The 15,525-nt window shown below is 26.8% G+C and overlaps 3 protein-coding genes across 4 annotated transcripts; 1 reads left to right on the top strand and 2 right to left on the bottom strand.

The window, feature by feature from the left end:
• Positions 1-30: 30 nt before the first annotated feature.
• On the bottom strand, positions 31-5,489 carry LOC113549722 (cyclin-Q). 2 transcript variants are annotated; one of them, XM_026951164.1, is made up of 6 exons: positions 4,953-5,487; positions 4,787-4,884; positions 2,016-2,234; positions 1,223-1,318; positions 931-1,062; positions 31-220 (listed from the first exon to the last, which is right to left on the bottom strand). In XM_026951164.1, the coding sequence occupies exons 1-6, from the start codon at positions 5,176-5,178 to the stop codon at positions 134-136; spliced, it is 858 nt and encodes a 285-aa protein (XP_026806965.1). In that variant the 5' UTR covers positions 5,179-5,487; the 3' UTR covers positions 31-133. The 2 variants fall into 2 exon arrangements, with proteins under 2 accessions (XP_026806965.1, XP_026806966.1); XM_026951165.1 differs by having other exon boundaries at positions 94-839; positions 4,953-5,489.
• Positions 5,490-8,464: 2,975 nt separating this feature from the next.
• On the top strand, positions 8,465-10,697 carry LOC113561234 (60S ribosomal protein L12). Its single transcript, XM_026967576.1, has 6 exons — positions 8,465-8,694; positions 8,977-9,050; positions 9,138-9,318; positions 9,576-9,694; positions 9,760-9,851; positions 10,642-10,697. The coding sequence occupies exons 1-5, from the start codon at positions 8,658-8,660 to the stop codon at positions 9,844-9,846; spliced, it is 498 nt and encodes a 165-aa protein (XP_026823377.1). The 5' UTR covers positions 8,465-8,657; the 3' UTR covers positions 9,847-9,851; positions 10,642-10,697.
• A 1,847-nt stretch (positions 10,698-12,544) lies between these two features.
• On the bottom strand, positions 12,545-15,222 carry LOC113550210 (dnaJ protein homolog 1). Its single transcript, XM_026951922.1, has 3 exons — positions 14,951-15,222; positions 12,942-13,739; positions 12,545-12,878 (listed from the first exon to the last, which is right to left on the bottom strand). The coding sequence occupies exons 2-3, from the start codon at positions 13,734-13,736 to the stop codon at positions 12,648-12,650; spliced, it is 1,026 nt and encodes a 341-aa protein (XP_026807723.1). The 5' UTR covers positions 13,737-13,739; positions 14,951-15,222; the 3' UTR covers positions 12,545-12,647.
• Between the last annotated feature and the right edge of the window lie 303 nt (positions 15,223-15,525).

Raw genomic sequence — 15,525 nt, 5'->3', positions numbered from 1 at the left:
GTGGGATACAAAGAAAAAAATGTTATATCGGATTTTTTTTTATAATTATTATTTATTTTTTTCTTTTATAAGAATTATTATTAATAAAATTTAAACAAAATACAAACACAAATTACAAGAAATAGTATTGCTTTTAGTCAGTTAACTCGAGATCGTATGTGTCCATGATTGCGGCCATAGCATTCCAAAGTGTATCCTTGTCCAAATCTTCAACCAATGCCTTGAAAAGATGTAAAATAATAAATATAGCTCATATATACTATGAAACATTGTTGAACTATTGATAAAGTTTAGATGATTCACATATTATAACAGTATGTCTTTAATATCATGAATTTTATTTATTTTTTAAAGAAAATTTGAAGTATCAGTTTAATTTTATTAATTTGTAATAATAAGACATAAAATATGTGAATCTGGTATTTTTTGTAATATACTTAAAACCATACTTTCTCACTTCTATCAAACTTTATAATTTTTACTTTTGGAACGTTCGAGGATAATGAGACTTTAACATTTTTAAGCAATATCCTAAGACGTCCTAAATATTAAAACATTTTTTCAAACAAAGTTAACCAAAATGTCCTTAAAATAAATGACCCTGTATAATATTAAGTCAATAGTATATTCAATGGTAATTAAATTATGACTAAATATCAACAGCTCTGCTATGTTGAAACAGTAGAGGCATATCACTTCAAAATGATTGGTATCCTTTCAAAAATCAGCTAAAATATACACGTCAATTAATTGTTCTCAAATTCCAATGATCTTTCATACATTTAATTTTTGCTCATATTTTGTAGACAATATAATAAGGTTTTTTTGGCAAATAATTGCTAAAACGAAAAAAATTTGAACTAATTCAAAAACATTCTTTGAAATGAGAACGATTAAATACCAACAACACACTAAAAAGTAGAAACATACCTGATACCATGGTTGAATTTCATAATCAATTATTTGAGATGGAATGCCATAAACTTTGATTGCTAGTTCAATACAAGCAATCGCAATGTGCTGTGCCTTATACTTGAGTATATCACTGTTATGATAAAAATCCTAAAAAAATAATTAATGTATCTTGAATAACTAATACAAGGTGACCACAGTTTGAATTGAGAATGTAAAGCAAGGTTGAATAGATTTAGAAACTATTAAAATATAAGAAAATATTGGTTGATTGATAATTAAAAAATATATACAAAAAAATAAAACTTACGTGTAAGAAATCATATGCTTTTTTAAATACAATGATGTCCTTGCCATGTTTTGAATAAAAAACTGGACGTAGAGTCTGAACGTAGTGCAAAAAATACTGTAAAAATAATATAACAGTCACGTACCAACAAAAACATGAAGGCAAAAATAAGAAGACCAGTCATCCTGTATGATAAAATTGCAAACAAGTTGCATTTCGGTTTCAATATGATTAATAAATGTTATCAAGTTTTTATGAAAATTATATAGAATACTTTGAATTACAGCCATAAATACGTTATAAAGCTTGTAAAATTATACATTCTTTCATATGTTTATACTTCTAAATTGTACTATGAATGTTCAAATGTGTAAATAATTAAATGTAACAATTTTTACTCATAAATCATAATATGTCATATCTAGTTCTTAGAGTTTAAGAAAACTATCTAATAGTGCATGGTTAATTTAATAATTTACACATGAATACCTATAGTCTTATATAATAAACAATATGTATAATTGTATAATTATACAAACTATAAATTAATTTAAAAGACTAATGATTCAAAATATTACATAGATTTTTTAAAAATCATAAAAATTATATAAATAAAAATATTTTGTACATTACACCGATTAAAATAACAACTAATGTAACCATACCACAGTCTGTGGTTATCTAATCATGAGACTATATGGATCATGTATTGTGTTTGGGCAGGCAAACGAGTGGTCTCCTTACTCTAGTGTTTATTGAAAACAACCATGTCTGTGACATACAATTGTCAATTAGTAAAAAAATTTAAAATTACGTTGTGTGGATGATCAAAAGTTGTGTCAAATTGCACTATTCTCATGATTAGCATTTCGGCGTGAACAATGGAATCCCGGAAGTTCCAATAATCTTCAGCTAAACGCAATGGAGCTGCATCTCTGTGTAATGTGTGGTAACACACATTTATCAAATCTCGAAGTCTGACGGTTTCATCATGTACTTTACTAGCCAAATATAAAGTTGCACTAGCTATGGACTGTGAACATATATATTACATTAAAATCACAATATTACAATATTTAAATGTTTGTATTACAATTTGGTGTTTTAATAGATTTGATCTACTATTTTATTTAATGCTGACGCTCAATAAAACTGACATATGATACTAAAAGTGATTTGTAATTAGTAACAAGACACTCATAAAATTCTATTTATAACTATATTGAAAATCATATTATCGTTTCCACCAATTTAAAATGTCAGGATAATAAAATTAATTGATATGTTATTTTTCACCAATAATAATACCGTGTGTACTAATTTTGTCATTTATAGTGTTAATTACAATTTCATTGTAAACACATTTGTAATAACTGCTGTGGTAAGTATTTATTTATTATTGAAGAATAATTTTACTCTGTCTTGATTAGTATTCAAAACAAAATTATTATAAGTTTTGCGCCAAAACAGATGAACCCAATATTTTTGCACGATAGATACTTGATTATGATCTAAAAAATTAATAAATTTCACAGCAGCAACTATATCAAAATGGCAGATGGTAATAGAAATAAAAATCTAACTATCACATCATATTGGTGGGAGTACATTATCAATTGTCATTTACTTATCGTATAATTAATTACATGTTAATAAACATACAAATACATTACATTTTCAAATTTGTAACATACTATACAAATACAATTTTAATATTTCTAAACAATTTATAGCAATCCGAACTAAGTTTTATTTTTAGACACATATTTTCAATTTCAAATTCAATCCTTAATGTTTCATTCAATAATTAATGAGTTAATGACCAGGTTAAATATCATTAAATTTGTTACCTGACAAAATAAAATCGTATAATGCCATGTTTTAATATATGATATACTTACATAATTACATAAAATAAGAATGCTGAAAATATTATTTTACCACCAAGAGTTATCAGTATTAATAGTAATTTCACTTACGTTTGGTGCCTCAAATCATACATAGTGTTGTAACAATAATTTTATGCAGTTCAATAAATGTGATTATGCAGATGGAAACAAACATTTTTTACTCTTATTAATATTTTGTATATTATTCTGCATAAAACCAAAAAACCCGTTAAACAACAAGTTCAGATTATAGGTATACAAATTTTTTATTTCTAATTTTTTTTTTATGTATAAATATAAAAAAATCTGCAAAATAAATACAAACTATCATTTATGTACAAAATGCAAAGCCTACTAAAAATGTCATCATATTCTCATTGATGAATTTTAAAAACTATTACAATACACTTCATATTTTTATTTTGTATTTTTAGTATGAACTATTATAATAAATATAGTGAAATAAGTTTATTAATTTTAATTATATCTTTTTATATATTTAAAATATTAACGTTTAACCATTAATCATACCACCTTTACTTTAACTTGAAAAAATAAATATAAACACATTTTTAATGTGTATAATATTTTGTATGCCAGTGCTAATAATCAGCAAAATATTAATTATATTTGTTTATACCATAAATTGTTTTTTTTCTTTTTACATTTCAGTATTTATTTTATATAACTGTATTTATATGGTTAATATTTGTATTATTATATGTATAATAAAACATACTTAAAGAACTGATCGATTGTAATTATTTCATAATTAGTCAAGTGCAATTTTATATTTGATGATTATTGATTTAAAAAATGTATTTGCCATAATCATTCAATATGTTGTGACTGTTTGTTTCCTAGACAACCATTTTTCAATGTTATATGAAACAAGTGTTATATAACTATAATATGTACAAAAAAAAACTGGAAATTATTGATAGATTATTAGTATATAGGTATTATACATGAAAAAATTATTCATATTTGAAATAATAATAATTTAAATTTGTAACACTCTTTCAGTATAATTCATATACCTATTTCCTATGAGCTAAGTTTTAATCAAATAATTTTAAATATAATAAAACCAATAGTGAATATCAAGCTATAAAACATAAATCATAGTTTTATTATTCACTATAATAACTTGTAAACAATAAAAAAACAAATAAAAATATGAAATATAAAATAAACAATTCAAGACTAATATTTAAACTTTATTTATGTACCGCTAACATAAATGAAGACCTAACACAGGACAACAATTTGAATGCATCTGTGGTGGTACACTAAAAACTTAATTTTAAATTTTTCAAAACTTTTAACATGAAATAATAGATCTCTAATTTTAGTGTAACACCTAGATTTGTTTTTATCATTAGTCTAACTTAGTGAAAATGTAAAAATTAAATGTTATTTTAAATATATGTGAGAATCTGATTTTTGATGAAGGTCCTTCGCCTTCTTAAAACTATTTAAATATATAGTGAATTGATTACTTTAGTTTAATAATGTGTATTAATCTATTATTTAATGTAATGGTTTCTAAAACGATTTAAATGTAATAATAAGTAACAAAGAATAACGATAAACCTAAACCTACTTAATATACTAATTATGTGTATTGTAATCAGTTAAAATATAGATATACTGAATATAGAAAAATAATAACATATTAAATATGAGTACTTACATAATTGTCATATGTGTTTTCATCAACATGTTTATAAAACTTATGGAAGTAAACTGCAGCTGAGCATATAGTTACATGTTTTAGACCCAGTTTAATACCTATTCATAAAACATAAATAAAACACTGCATACTTCAGAATATGTAGATATAAAATTTTAAACCATACCGCATTCAAATATAAATCGTACAGCAATGTAATTTGACTTGTGTGCCAAATAGTCAGTAAGAGGTGCCTCTGGTTTTTTAAATTTGTCTTGGCTCTCTGAACGCAGTTTTGTTCGATACTTCGGTTTTGAAATGTTTTTGTTTTTCTTATGAGATTTAACCTTCTGCTTGTGGGTCTTCGTCTTGCTTTTGGTAATGCTCTTCATTTTTGGTGCTTTTTTACCCATAGTGGTTTAAATTTAATAACTTAATTTCAAGACTTTTCTAGAAATCAATGACACACATTATAAAATACACTTAATAGTAGGGAACATTTAACACCAGTATAAACCAATAGAACGAATGAATGCTAGTTGACTCCTGACTAACATGAATTCATTTGAATATTAACCAAAGAAAAAATTAAAGCTCGAAAAATATAATAAATTACAGAAAATGCATAACAATCAACTATTAATTTGACAAAACGATATAATATATATGTACGATAATGAAAAATGTTAAATTAGTATTGACTATACTACACATTGACTAAGCAAACGCGCACACGCCATACGGCATGCAGTGCCCGTATGTTTATATACATCTATAATGTGATGAGTGGTAACTCTGATCAGTATTTGCCGACTATTTGAGGTTATGGTCATAAAGAATTCGGCGGAAATTTAAATGAATATACACTATTATTAGGTAGTAAAAAACTAAGGAAAAAATTAGCAAACGTGAATTTTTATTTCAACAATAATTTATGATAAGCTAATAAACGAAAAAAAAGCTAAAGTTAGTATGACGCTCTCGCTCTCTCCACAAACACGCCCTGTTACCTATACAACATACAAATATAACATAATTTTACTAGTATAGCTAGGTAATCTTCGAAAGTTACTGGATAACTTTAAAAATAACAAAATATAAAGAATTACACTAACGTTAAGTAAACATAGCTCACACAATTAGGTTAAATTGCCTAATACCCGCGACCCACCCTATACAGTGTAGATACCTACGGATCCATTAAAATGTATTTTGTGTAAATATTCAACCGTTTCAATTCTACCTGAGAGTTTATTTATATTTATTATTGTAAACAAACGATAAACCATAAATTTTGATAATTATAAGAGATTTATACGAGTGTATTTGTTCTAAAAGAGATATTCTTTAAACACTTGGGCAAATAGATAAATATGAAAATAACTATATAAATTACACTTAACAATATGTTTTAACACATGATAAAACACAATAATAGACAATGTATTAATTATTATTACCTATTTTAGAGAGCGCAATTAAACATTGATACGGAACAAAAATTGTAATGAAAAATCAGAAAAATGCCAATTCACACTTTCACAGTAGGAACTAGGAAGACGAGGTAGTGGTCATGGGAATTGGCAATGACCTATGGCTATATACTATATAGCAGCGGTTCCCAACCTCTTCTATTCTACGCCCCTTTGTAGATTTTCATAAATCTCGTGCCCCCTCCTATAAATTGAAAAAAATCGATCACTTTTTTGGGGGTTCTTTAAAAATAAACTATACAATATTCGGATTGACTATAAGTTTTGTATTGATGATGATAATTAGAAAATATTAATAATAGTAAATAAAAAATACATAATGGAATATTAATGTTAATGCTGACAACACTTTTCTTTGGACAGTTTCGTAATAACTGCTTGCGCCTCCCTATAGCAATGTGTACACCCCCCTCCCCATCCCAGTTTGGGAACCAGTGCTATATAGGTACTGACTTCTAACATCGTATATGTATACCTACAATCCATATTACAGGCCCATATTTTTATTATTGAATTTAATTACAGGTACCTGTATATTACCAATGAACAATGATATTACTAAGTTTAATTGAGTTTATGAGTTTATAACGTAGGTATGTACCTATTAGCATGTCTATGTTTTGCGGCGGACAAAATCACAAACTTATAACCATAACCGTTTATAATTTATTGAATAAAATATATTTATATTAAGTCTGTATTAAAACTAAAACTGCAGATATAGCATTACGTAGAATTTCAAGTTCTGAAACTGTAGTTGTTAAAGTGTTAACGATATCAGTGTGTATTTAGTCATGAAAATTGAAAGTGGTAAGTGAAAAACCACAAATATATTATGGTATAATTGATGTAAATACACATCTAATTTAATTTCCTTGGTGTCCTATTAATCAATTAAGAATTAGCTATAAATTTCGATCAAATATTCAAATTATTCATCCGTTTGATTAGAAAAAAACTTCGAAAAAGATTTTGTACTTAACCTAATGTATCGGATTTAATAGTTTACGTAAAAAATAATATGAATGTCTACTCTTTATTTTTGTACAAAAAAAAATGTGCAGCTGCATTGCTTGACAATATTATACTTACAAAACATTTATTTAAAAATATATCTTGAATGAAATATTTCAGAATACCTCTTAATACTTAGTAGTTGAGTGATAAAACATTTAATAAATCAAGTATCATATTGGTTCATATTATATTCGTAAACTACGACAGGTACCACCATTGGCAGCATTTGATATACGTATACCTAAATTGTTATTAATGTTTTTACAGTCGATATTTTAAACCGTCGACGTTTCATACCACACCCCAGTAAATCACTTTATATGGATCACCAATAATTTACAGTATTTACACGACACCACCCTTTTCGAGAGCATTTATGCAGTAATCTGTCTGGGTGCCACAAAATTGCGTAAATTTGAATTCAATGATAAATAATTGCTTACGTAAAACGATACCCAGTGAAGATCATCCTGCCAGTTAATAAAAGATTATTATATATATATAAAAAAAAAAACTAAAATCATTAATTTCCAATACAATATATAATCTAAATTTAAACATCAAATCTCTATACAAAAAAATGTATTTATATTATACAATATAGACATATAGTATATACGTAATTATGACGTATTGTTATGATTTTTAGGTTTCAGTAAGAACTTCTTATGAGGAACTTAGTACAAATTATATTGCATTTTCAAGCCATAGATAAAAAAATTTGTCATTCAATACATTATTAGCAACAAATTTCCGCAATTTTGATGAAATTTGTGGATTTGTATAAATTTAAAATTTTTAACATCAAACAGAAAAATCGTGCCCACGTATACCTAGGTATTTAATATTTTTGAATATAATGTATTTGATATTTTGTGTTTAATACTACATTAGTCTGCGTGTTGTGTCGTTTGTGAATACCTATTACAAAAAGATGTGTCAAACTATACAAGTTCCGACAATTACAAAACCGTCACTTACAATATTTTTACAATACTTTTGATAAACGACGTGTATCATGTGTTGCCTATGCTTTTCGCCGTTCCTGAGAACGGCCTTATCGTAGTCTTGAAAATTATTGTACAGATACAATTTATTGAGTAGAAGGTTAAACTGTACGTTTACAATACCATTTTAAATCATCTCCACCACTACTAAATAAGCATAATTTGAGGTTAAGTGTTGTGGCAACGAATTGAACAAACCATTGGTATACTTCGTAATAATCTCTTTCATTTATAGTTTGTTAGGAGGTTACGACTATAGTTCTTCCGTTTTCGATCGGACTCCGATTCCGTCATTTCGAGTTGTCCAGTCGGCTAAATTCGTTTTCCCTATTTTTTTTTATTTTATTAAATTTCTTTTAAACCATTTGATTAACAATGCCGCCCAAATTCGATCCAAGCGAAGTCAAAGAAGGTAATAATTTCTTTCTCTCCAAATTATCGTAAAACACGTGACAAATTCGTAGTTTGCAAACCACATTTTTAATTAAAACTTTCAATTCTATTGCTGTGGTTTGAGATTCATAACAAATTGATTCTTATGTTATTAAAATAGTGTTAGCAGTATATAATATGTGCTTAATATAATTTAAACACTTCGTTTTTGAGGTTAAATTTTTCGTCCAATATTGTGTACTTTGTAGGCAATATCTTTTGACTTTTTTATTCGGTTTGTAACATATTTTTTTGTTTGCAGTGTACATGAGATGTGTTGGAGGAGAAGTTGGCGCTACATCTTCTCTTGCTCCCAAAATTGGTCCATTGGGTTTGGTGAGTTTTTAGAATTGATTAATTCTGTTACCATAGATGGTTTCCTCAGAATATACTAAGTTCATATGTAAACAATTTTTTTTATAGTCTCCCAAGAAAGTCGGTGATGATATTGCTAAGGCTACATCTGACTGGAAAGGTCTAAAAATCACTGTTAAATTGACCATCCAAAACAGAGTAGCTACAATTTCTGTTGTCCCTTCTGCATCATCATTGGTAATCAAAGCTCTTAAAGAACCACCACGTGATAGGAAGAAGGTCAAAAATGGTATGTATCTCCTAGTGATATTCACTAGTATGTTGATTCAATCGACTATTGTTCCTCGTGTCAGTTTTAATGACTTACATGATTTTAACAAACTGTCGTATATTAAAATTATATCGCGAGTTGCTTCACCCAGAACTACTGAGTGTCATTGTCTGGTTTTGCGGACTCATACAAAATAGTAATTCTCAAATATAAATTTCATATATATATCTAGTGTAACTGGTTACCTATTTTCTAGTATTTAATTTATTTTACAGTTAAACACAATGGTAATGTGACTTTGGATGAAATCATTAACATTAGCAGAACAATGAGACCAAGATCAATGGCCAGAACTTTGGCTGGAACCGTAAAAGAAATTTTAGGATCTGCTCAGGTATTAATTAATATTAAAGGTTTGCTTGGTTATATATTTAACATGAGTTTTTTTTTTGTTTCTAGAGTGTAGGATGTACTGTTGATGGAAAAAATCCTCACGATATCATTGAAGCAATTGATGATGGCGCTGTAGTTGTTCCAGAAGAATAAAAGTAGTGAGTATTTTTTCCACTGACGCTCAAATCCTAAAATATGTTTTTTAATTAGGATTTGAGTTCAGTGGTTTATTTGGTCGGGGTTAGCATCCCATCCACCGCCCTCGGCAGTTTTTCAATAAGCATAAAAAAAATTTTAAATTTATATAAACAAATATTGTTTTCATGTATTTATCATTGAAATTTTTATTATTGTTTACTTTTTTATTTCGATTTTTGGTCACATATTGAATAGTTATACCTTTATTTATGCTAAATATTTGTGTTAGAATGAAAGTATTAGTTCTTTTATATATTTTGAGAGGGTGCCTGCTTTGAGGTGATCTGGGTTTATTTCCACCTCAAATTTATCTAAATGATTATATTTATATATAAAAATAAAACATAATTATTCATCTGATTCAAAAAACCACTGCCACATTACAAGAATTTATTAATAAATGATTAATTTGTTTGTACTTGAAAGTGTATTTGTTTATATTATAATTTTGTGTTGCTTATTGAATTTATATCAAATTTTCTGTTGAAACTTGACAAAAATACAAGTTAATAATTAAATAAATTGAATGACAGTACTTTGTGACTGCTTTTGGGTGGCATAAACGCTACTGAGGAGACAACCTCAATAAAATAATCACATTATCTATTACACATTCATATATAATTTTTGAACCTATATTATGTATAAAATAGATACTGTGTGCTTTGTATTCTTATGTTAAGTTTGATGTTATAACACTTGTATTTATTAGAATTGAGGTGTAATATGTTAAAAAAAATTTTCTTTCAGATTTTTGTTTGTGCAATTGGTGGTCAAATAAAGTACTTTAATTCTTTCAACTTTATTATATTGTTTTTTTTTTTTTTTTGTATACCATGTTTACTGAATGATCCTAATATATCCAGGGCCATTCAATAGATACTTTGTAAAGATAAGGTTATTCTATTTTGTTTTCAGATATATGAGAGAGATTGGATGCTTAAAAAACGTCAATATATGTGCGTGTATTAGATTACTGTTTTCTACTTAATAAATTTGCTTTTAATTAGTTTACTATGTTATGCTAATAGTTCAATTTAAATTTTAAATTGGTTATTGAATTGAGTCACTAATGAATATCATCTTTTATTAATGTTGATAGTACTTGACATTTAAGTTAGCTCAAGTCACTGCTAATTCATTTCATAACAATTGAGACAATAATAACAAAATTGATGTATTAGTTAATCTTGAAAACATGCGGCTACCATTTAAGATGTTAACCTAGGGACAGACTTAGGTATGTGGTGGCCCTTGGACAAAATTCATTATGGGGGGCCGTTTGTACATGAACAAAGAAATTTATTTTTTACTTATTAAATAATATTTATTATCATTTTAGATAGTAGTAACAATTAACTACTTAGTCAATAATAAATAACTTAAAACAATCAAATTGAGTATTGCTAGTTTAAGTAGTATCATCATAATATTTTTCCTGTATACTAATTTAAATATCATAAAAATGTTGGGGCTGCAGCCACATGGGCCTCCCTTTAATGTGGCCCTGAAATTAAAATTTTCATATGTAGGGGATATATCCATGGGCAAGATCTAAAATTGTTATTCTAACTATTAACAGAGTAAACAAAATGTGGCCTCTAAACTAAATATGTTACCAGAAAAGAACCAACATTTCATTTTATTGAACTCGTAGAAACAATGTTAAAATTAATACTTTCAATTCCCTAAAATTGTTTTAAAGCAGCCTTTATTAAGTATTGAATACTAATATTATGGTAAAATAACAACTCTTAATTTTATAGTATATTAAAGTCCAGTTAAAAGTATTTCAATTTCAAATATTTTTATTTAATTTAACTTTCATTCATCTATTATTTATACATAGCTATGTAGTTATATATTAATAGACGATTAATCCTTAAATGTCCACCTCAGAAAATTCAGTTAGTCATAGGTAGTAAGGTATAATTTTATAATTGTTTCTTGTTAAATCACATCTATAACAGACTATGTACGAAATTCAATGTTTCTGAACTCCCTTCAGGGATAATGTTATTTTATTAGCAAATTTTAAATTAACTTGAATACATTTTTTTGACTGTTGTATTATTTATTATTTGTTATAATATCAATAAGAAACTTGATTTTTTAAATTTTCAGAATATAGAAGTAGGAAAATAAAAGCTAGGCATTATTCAGTTGTAAACAATTATAAACATCATAATATCATTAGAAATTATAACAAAATAAAAATTTTCAGTTTCTAAAAATACAACGAATAACTTATAACAATTAATTTACTTTTTGTTATAATGTAATTACATTTATAAGTATTAAATATATAATAATTATTGTAAACAACATTTGTCCAGTGGAACATTTAGGCACATAAGCCAAAATTTTCTTGTAACTTTACATGAAAATATCTATAAATAAAATATACAGTGTATATATAAATAGAACTACAAGTTTTGGCGCGCACATATTAAATAACAAGGAGGAATATTTCAAAAAAATTAAAAAATCGCATTCAAATAAATAAATCAGAAAGTTGTTCAATTTATTAACAAAAAATGTATGTTAAATTCTATGTACAAAATAAGACCTAAATTATTTATTTCGGGAATATGTATTATTATCTTCAAACAACGAAGATGTTAGAAAAAAAAAAAAAAAGAACAAGATTAAGAAAACACATAATATATCTTATAAATATAATATATCATGTATATATATATAAAAAAAAAATTATTTTTATTAGACCAAATATAATTTTGAACCAATTTAACTACTTATGGTAGCGTATCGCACAAAACAGCTTTCATAGCAGGTGAAATTGTTTCAGGAAATTTAATATCAAACGATACTAATAGATCTCCTTTTCTCGATTGTTCTTTAGCAAATGGAAGACCATAACCTTGAAATCGTTTTACCGTTGAAGGTTTTACAACTTCTGATTTTAGGTTGAGAGGTAATTTTTTGTCTGTTAAAGTAGGAACTACAACGTCTACGCCACATAGTGCCTAAAAATAAAATTGTTTTTATTATATTTGAAACATGGAAAATGTTTTTAAAAAAACTATTACTTGTTTAAGAGATATTGGAACTGTATATCTAATATCATTTCCATCACGTTTGAAAACTGGATGAGGTTTGTCTCTTATTACAAAAACAATGTCTGAAGGTATTCTGTTCATGGCCTGATCTCCTTCTTTTTGAAATGTTATTTTAGTACCCGATTTCCAACCAGGTTTGATATTGATTGTTAAAACTTTGTCTTCTTTTCTAGAAGTTCCATCTGGTTGGAGCACTCTTCTAGAGATTTTCATTTTCTTTGTACACCCTCTACTTATATCTTCTAATGACACATATACTTCATGTTCAATAGCTGGGTCTTGAGCTTTTTCTTTAGTTCGTCCCATGGGTGAACCGTGAACATTGAATGACTGCGACCTAAAAGCACCCATGCTAGGTGGACCATGTGACATTCTAATAAAACCATCATCAAAGTCCATTTCATCATCAAACATTGAACCACTATTACCAAATATATTGCCAAATGGATTTGATGAACCAAAGAACTGTGCAAATGTTGCTCTAGGATCACCATGGAAAGTATATGAATAGTTATTAGAATTATTTCCTTGACCAGCACCTCCTTTAAGACCATCTTCACCATATTTATCATATATATCCCTTTTTTTTTTATCACTCAGTACTTCATATGCTTCTGCTACCTCTTTGAATTTTTCTTCAGCTCCAGCACTTTTATTCTTGTCTGGGTGGTATTTGAGTGCCAATTTTCGATATGCTTTTTTAATTTCATCGTCTGCTGCTCCTTTTGACACTCCAAGGATTTGGTAATAGTCCTTTCCCATCATATGCTAAAATCAAATTAAATTATTACCAAAGAGTTCATTAAATTAAAATTATAATATAATAATGTTAAATTCTTTATGATACCAAATAAAACAACTATTTTTATAAGGAAGTAAGATACAATACATGTATTCAGTGATAAAAAAAAAACATTAGTCAGCTTTAATAGATGGTACATATTTGATATGAAAGTTAATCAATATTCAAAGTTAATAGTTGTAACAATAATGATTTATGGTTTGAATAACAACACAATTCAACAACTATTCATTAATTTGTTACGAAAATATGATGGCCTCTCGTTGTTCATAAGTATAATAATTGTAATAAACATACATAATTTGAATCAATACTTTTTTGTTATTCATTTTGTTCAATTTAATAAATTGTTGTTAATTTTTATTATACAAGACACGTTATAAGTTATAACTCATAAATATTTAATCATTTTAAAATGAAATTAAAATATATTAAGGTATAGTTTAATAATAATAGATATTTAATATTTTGTCATGGACAACATTGTATACAATTTTAACATCATTAAATTTAGATATTAACCAGTTATTAAAACTTTTGATTAATGATATAAATAATATTATATATTATTTAGGTACTTCCTTGATGGAAACAATAAATTTAAAAAAATAAAAATAATTTTTTATAAATACAAGTGTGTACAATAATGTGAACAGAAGCCAATAAATTAACTAAAAAACAGAAAAGTATAACTAGATATCAACCATTTTTTCAATCACCATTTGGTAAAATAATAATGTATTATTTAGTTCTTATAAGGATTTCAATGTAGGAATTAATAACTACTATAGTTATAACTTAGAACTTTCTATACCTACATAAATGGATGAAGGATTGTTGAATTAATAATTGTCGTGATACAATACCATATAAGTACCTACTAACAAACTTTTTTCTAAGTGAAGTAGTTAGGCGTACACTCAAACCGAAATCTGAGTTAAAAACGTAAAACCGTGTAAAATTAGACATCGAATAATATGCAATTCAAGAACAGATAAAAAATACAAGTCAAACACATGTATATTCTGTATTAATATCCATTAAAGTTAAAAACAGAAAAATGACTCGCACACACATAGCACATTCCTAAGAGTACAATAATAATAACATTGTGACCTACGGTTAATCCAATTTATTTTTAACGTAGGTAGTAATAAAAGTACAATAAATTACTTACATTTATACTAAATTTGGTCGTTTTATGAATAAATTTCACTTAAAATTTCTTCAGGCGTAAAATATTGTTTCACACGTAATTTCAAAAAGATTTATCGTCACTTGTTACTTGTTACGCATTCGTATTTGGAAATATTATTTTCGGAAAAGACAGAGTATTGGCGTATTGAACCGAAAGAGTTTATCGAATGGCATTGCACAATAAACACTACTACAAATTGCCACTAACCCACGAACAGTTGGTAATGTATTTTTTGTATTTTACTGTATTAAGCACACATATACACGCTCAGCGTATCAAAACCGGGGGTAGAATATTCTAGAATCCACCAGAACACCGTGGAAGAACAAATCACTAATCATGGAGCGGAAAAAGACGGAGCATTCGAATTTTGCCCTGGCGCGGTGGAACACCAACGGTTCAGACTTAGATTCTATGAATATGTATGTATACGTGATATGTACATTATGATTTATATCATTTCATGTAAAAGGTCTAAAAGTTCAGTCCGCGACCATATGATGAAAGACATCCGGGTTAGCACGAAATTATGTGACGGGTACTAACTCCGTACA

Source organism: Rhopalosiphum maidis, chromosome 4, assembly GCF_003676215.2.
Source record: "Rhopalosiphum maidis isolate BTI-1 chromosome 4, ASM367621v3, whole genome shotgun sequence".
NCBI lineage: Eukaryota > Metazoa > Arthropoda > Insecta > Hemiptera > Aphididae > Rhopalosiphum > Rhopalosiphum maidis.
This window is presented reverse-complemented; position numbering and strand designations above follow the sequence as displayed.

Bases quoted from the DNA above. Each gene is read 5' to 3' on its own strand.
- LOC113549722 (XM_026951164.1), bottom strand. From the start codon at position 5,178: ATGGGTAAAAAAGCACCAAAAATGAAGAGCATTACCAAAAGCAAGACG. The intron at 1,063-1,222 runs GTAAGTTTTATT...TTATTTTTTTAG, and splicing joins AAGCATATGATTTCTTACAC to GATTTTTATCATAACAGTGA. The intron at 221-930 runs GTATGTTTCTAC...CATCTTTTCAAG, and splicing joins AAATTCAACCATGGTATCAG to GCATTGGTTGAAGATTTGGA.
- LOC113561234 (XM_026967576.1), top strand. From the start codon at position 8,658: ATGCCGCCCAAATTCGATCCAAGCGAAGTCAAAGAAG. The intron at 9,051-9,137 runs GTGAGTTTTTAG...TTTTTTTTATAG, and splicing joins AAATTGGTCCATTGGGTTTG to TCTCCCAAGAAAGTCGGTGA. The intron at 9,695-9,759 runs GTATTAATTAAT...TTTTGTTTCTAG, and splicing joins AAATTTTAGGATCTGCTCAG to AGTGTAGGATGTACTGTTGA.
- LOC113550210 (XM_026951922.1), bottom strand. From the start codon at position 13,736: ATGATGGGAAAGGACTATTACCAAATCCTTGGAGTGTCAAAAGGAGCA. The intron at 12,879-12,941 runs GTAATAGTTTTT...TTTTATTTTTAG, and splicing joins TTCCAATATCTCTTAAACAA to GCACTATGTGGCGTAGACGT.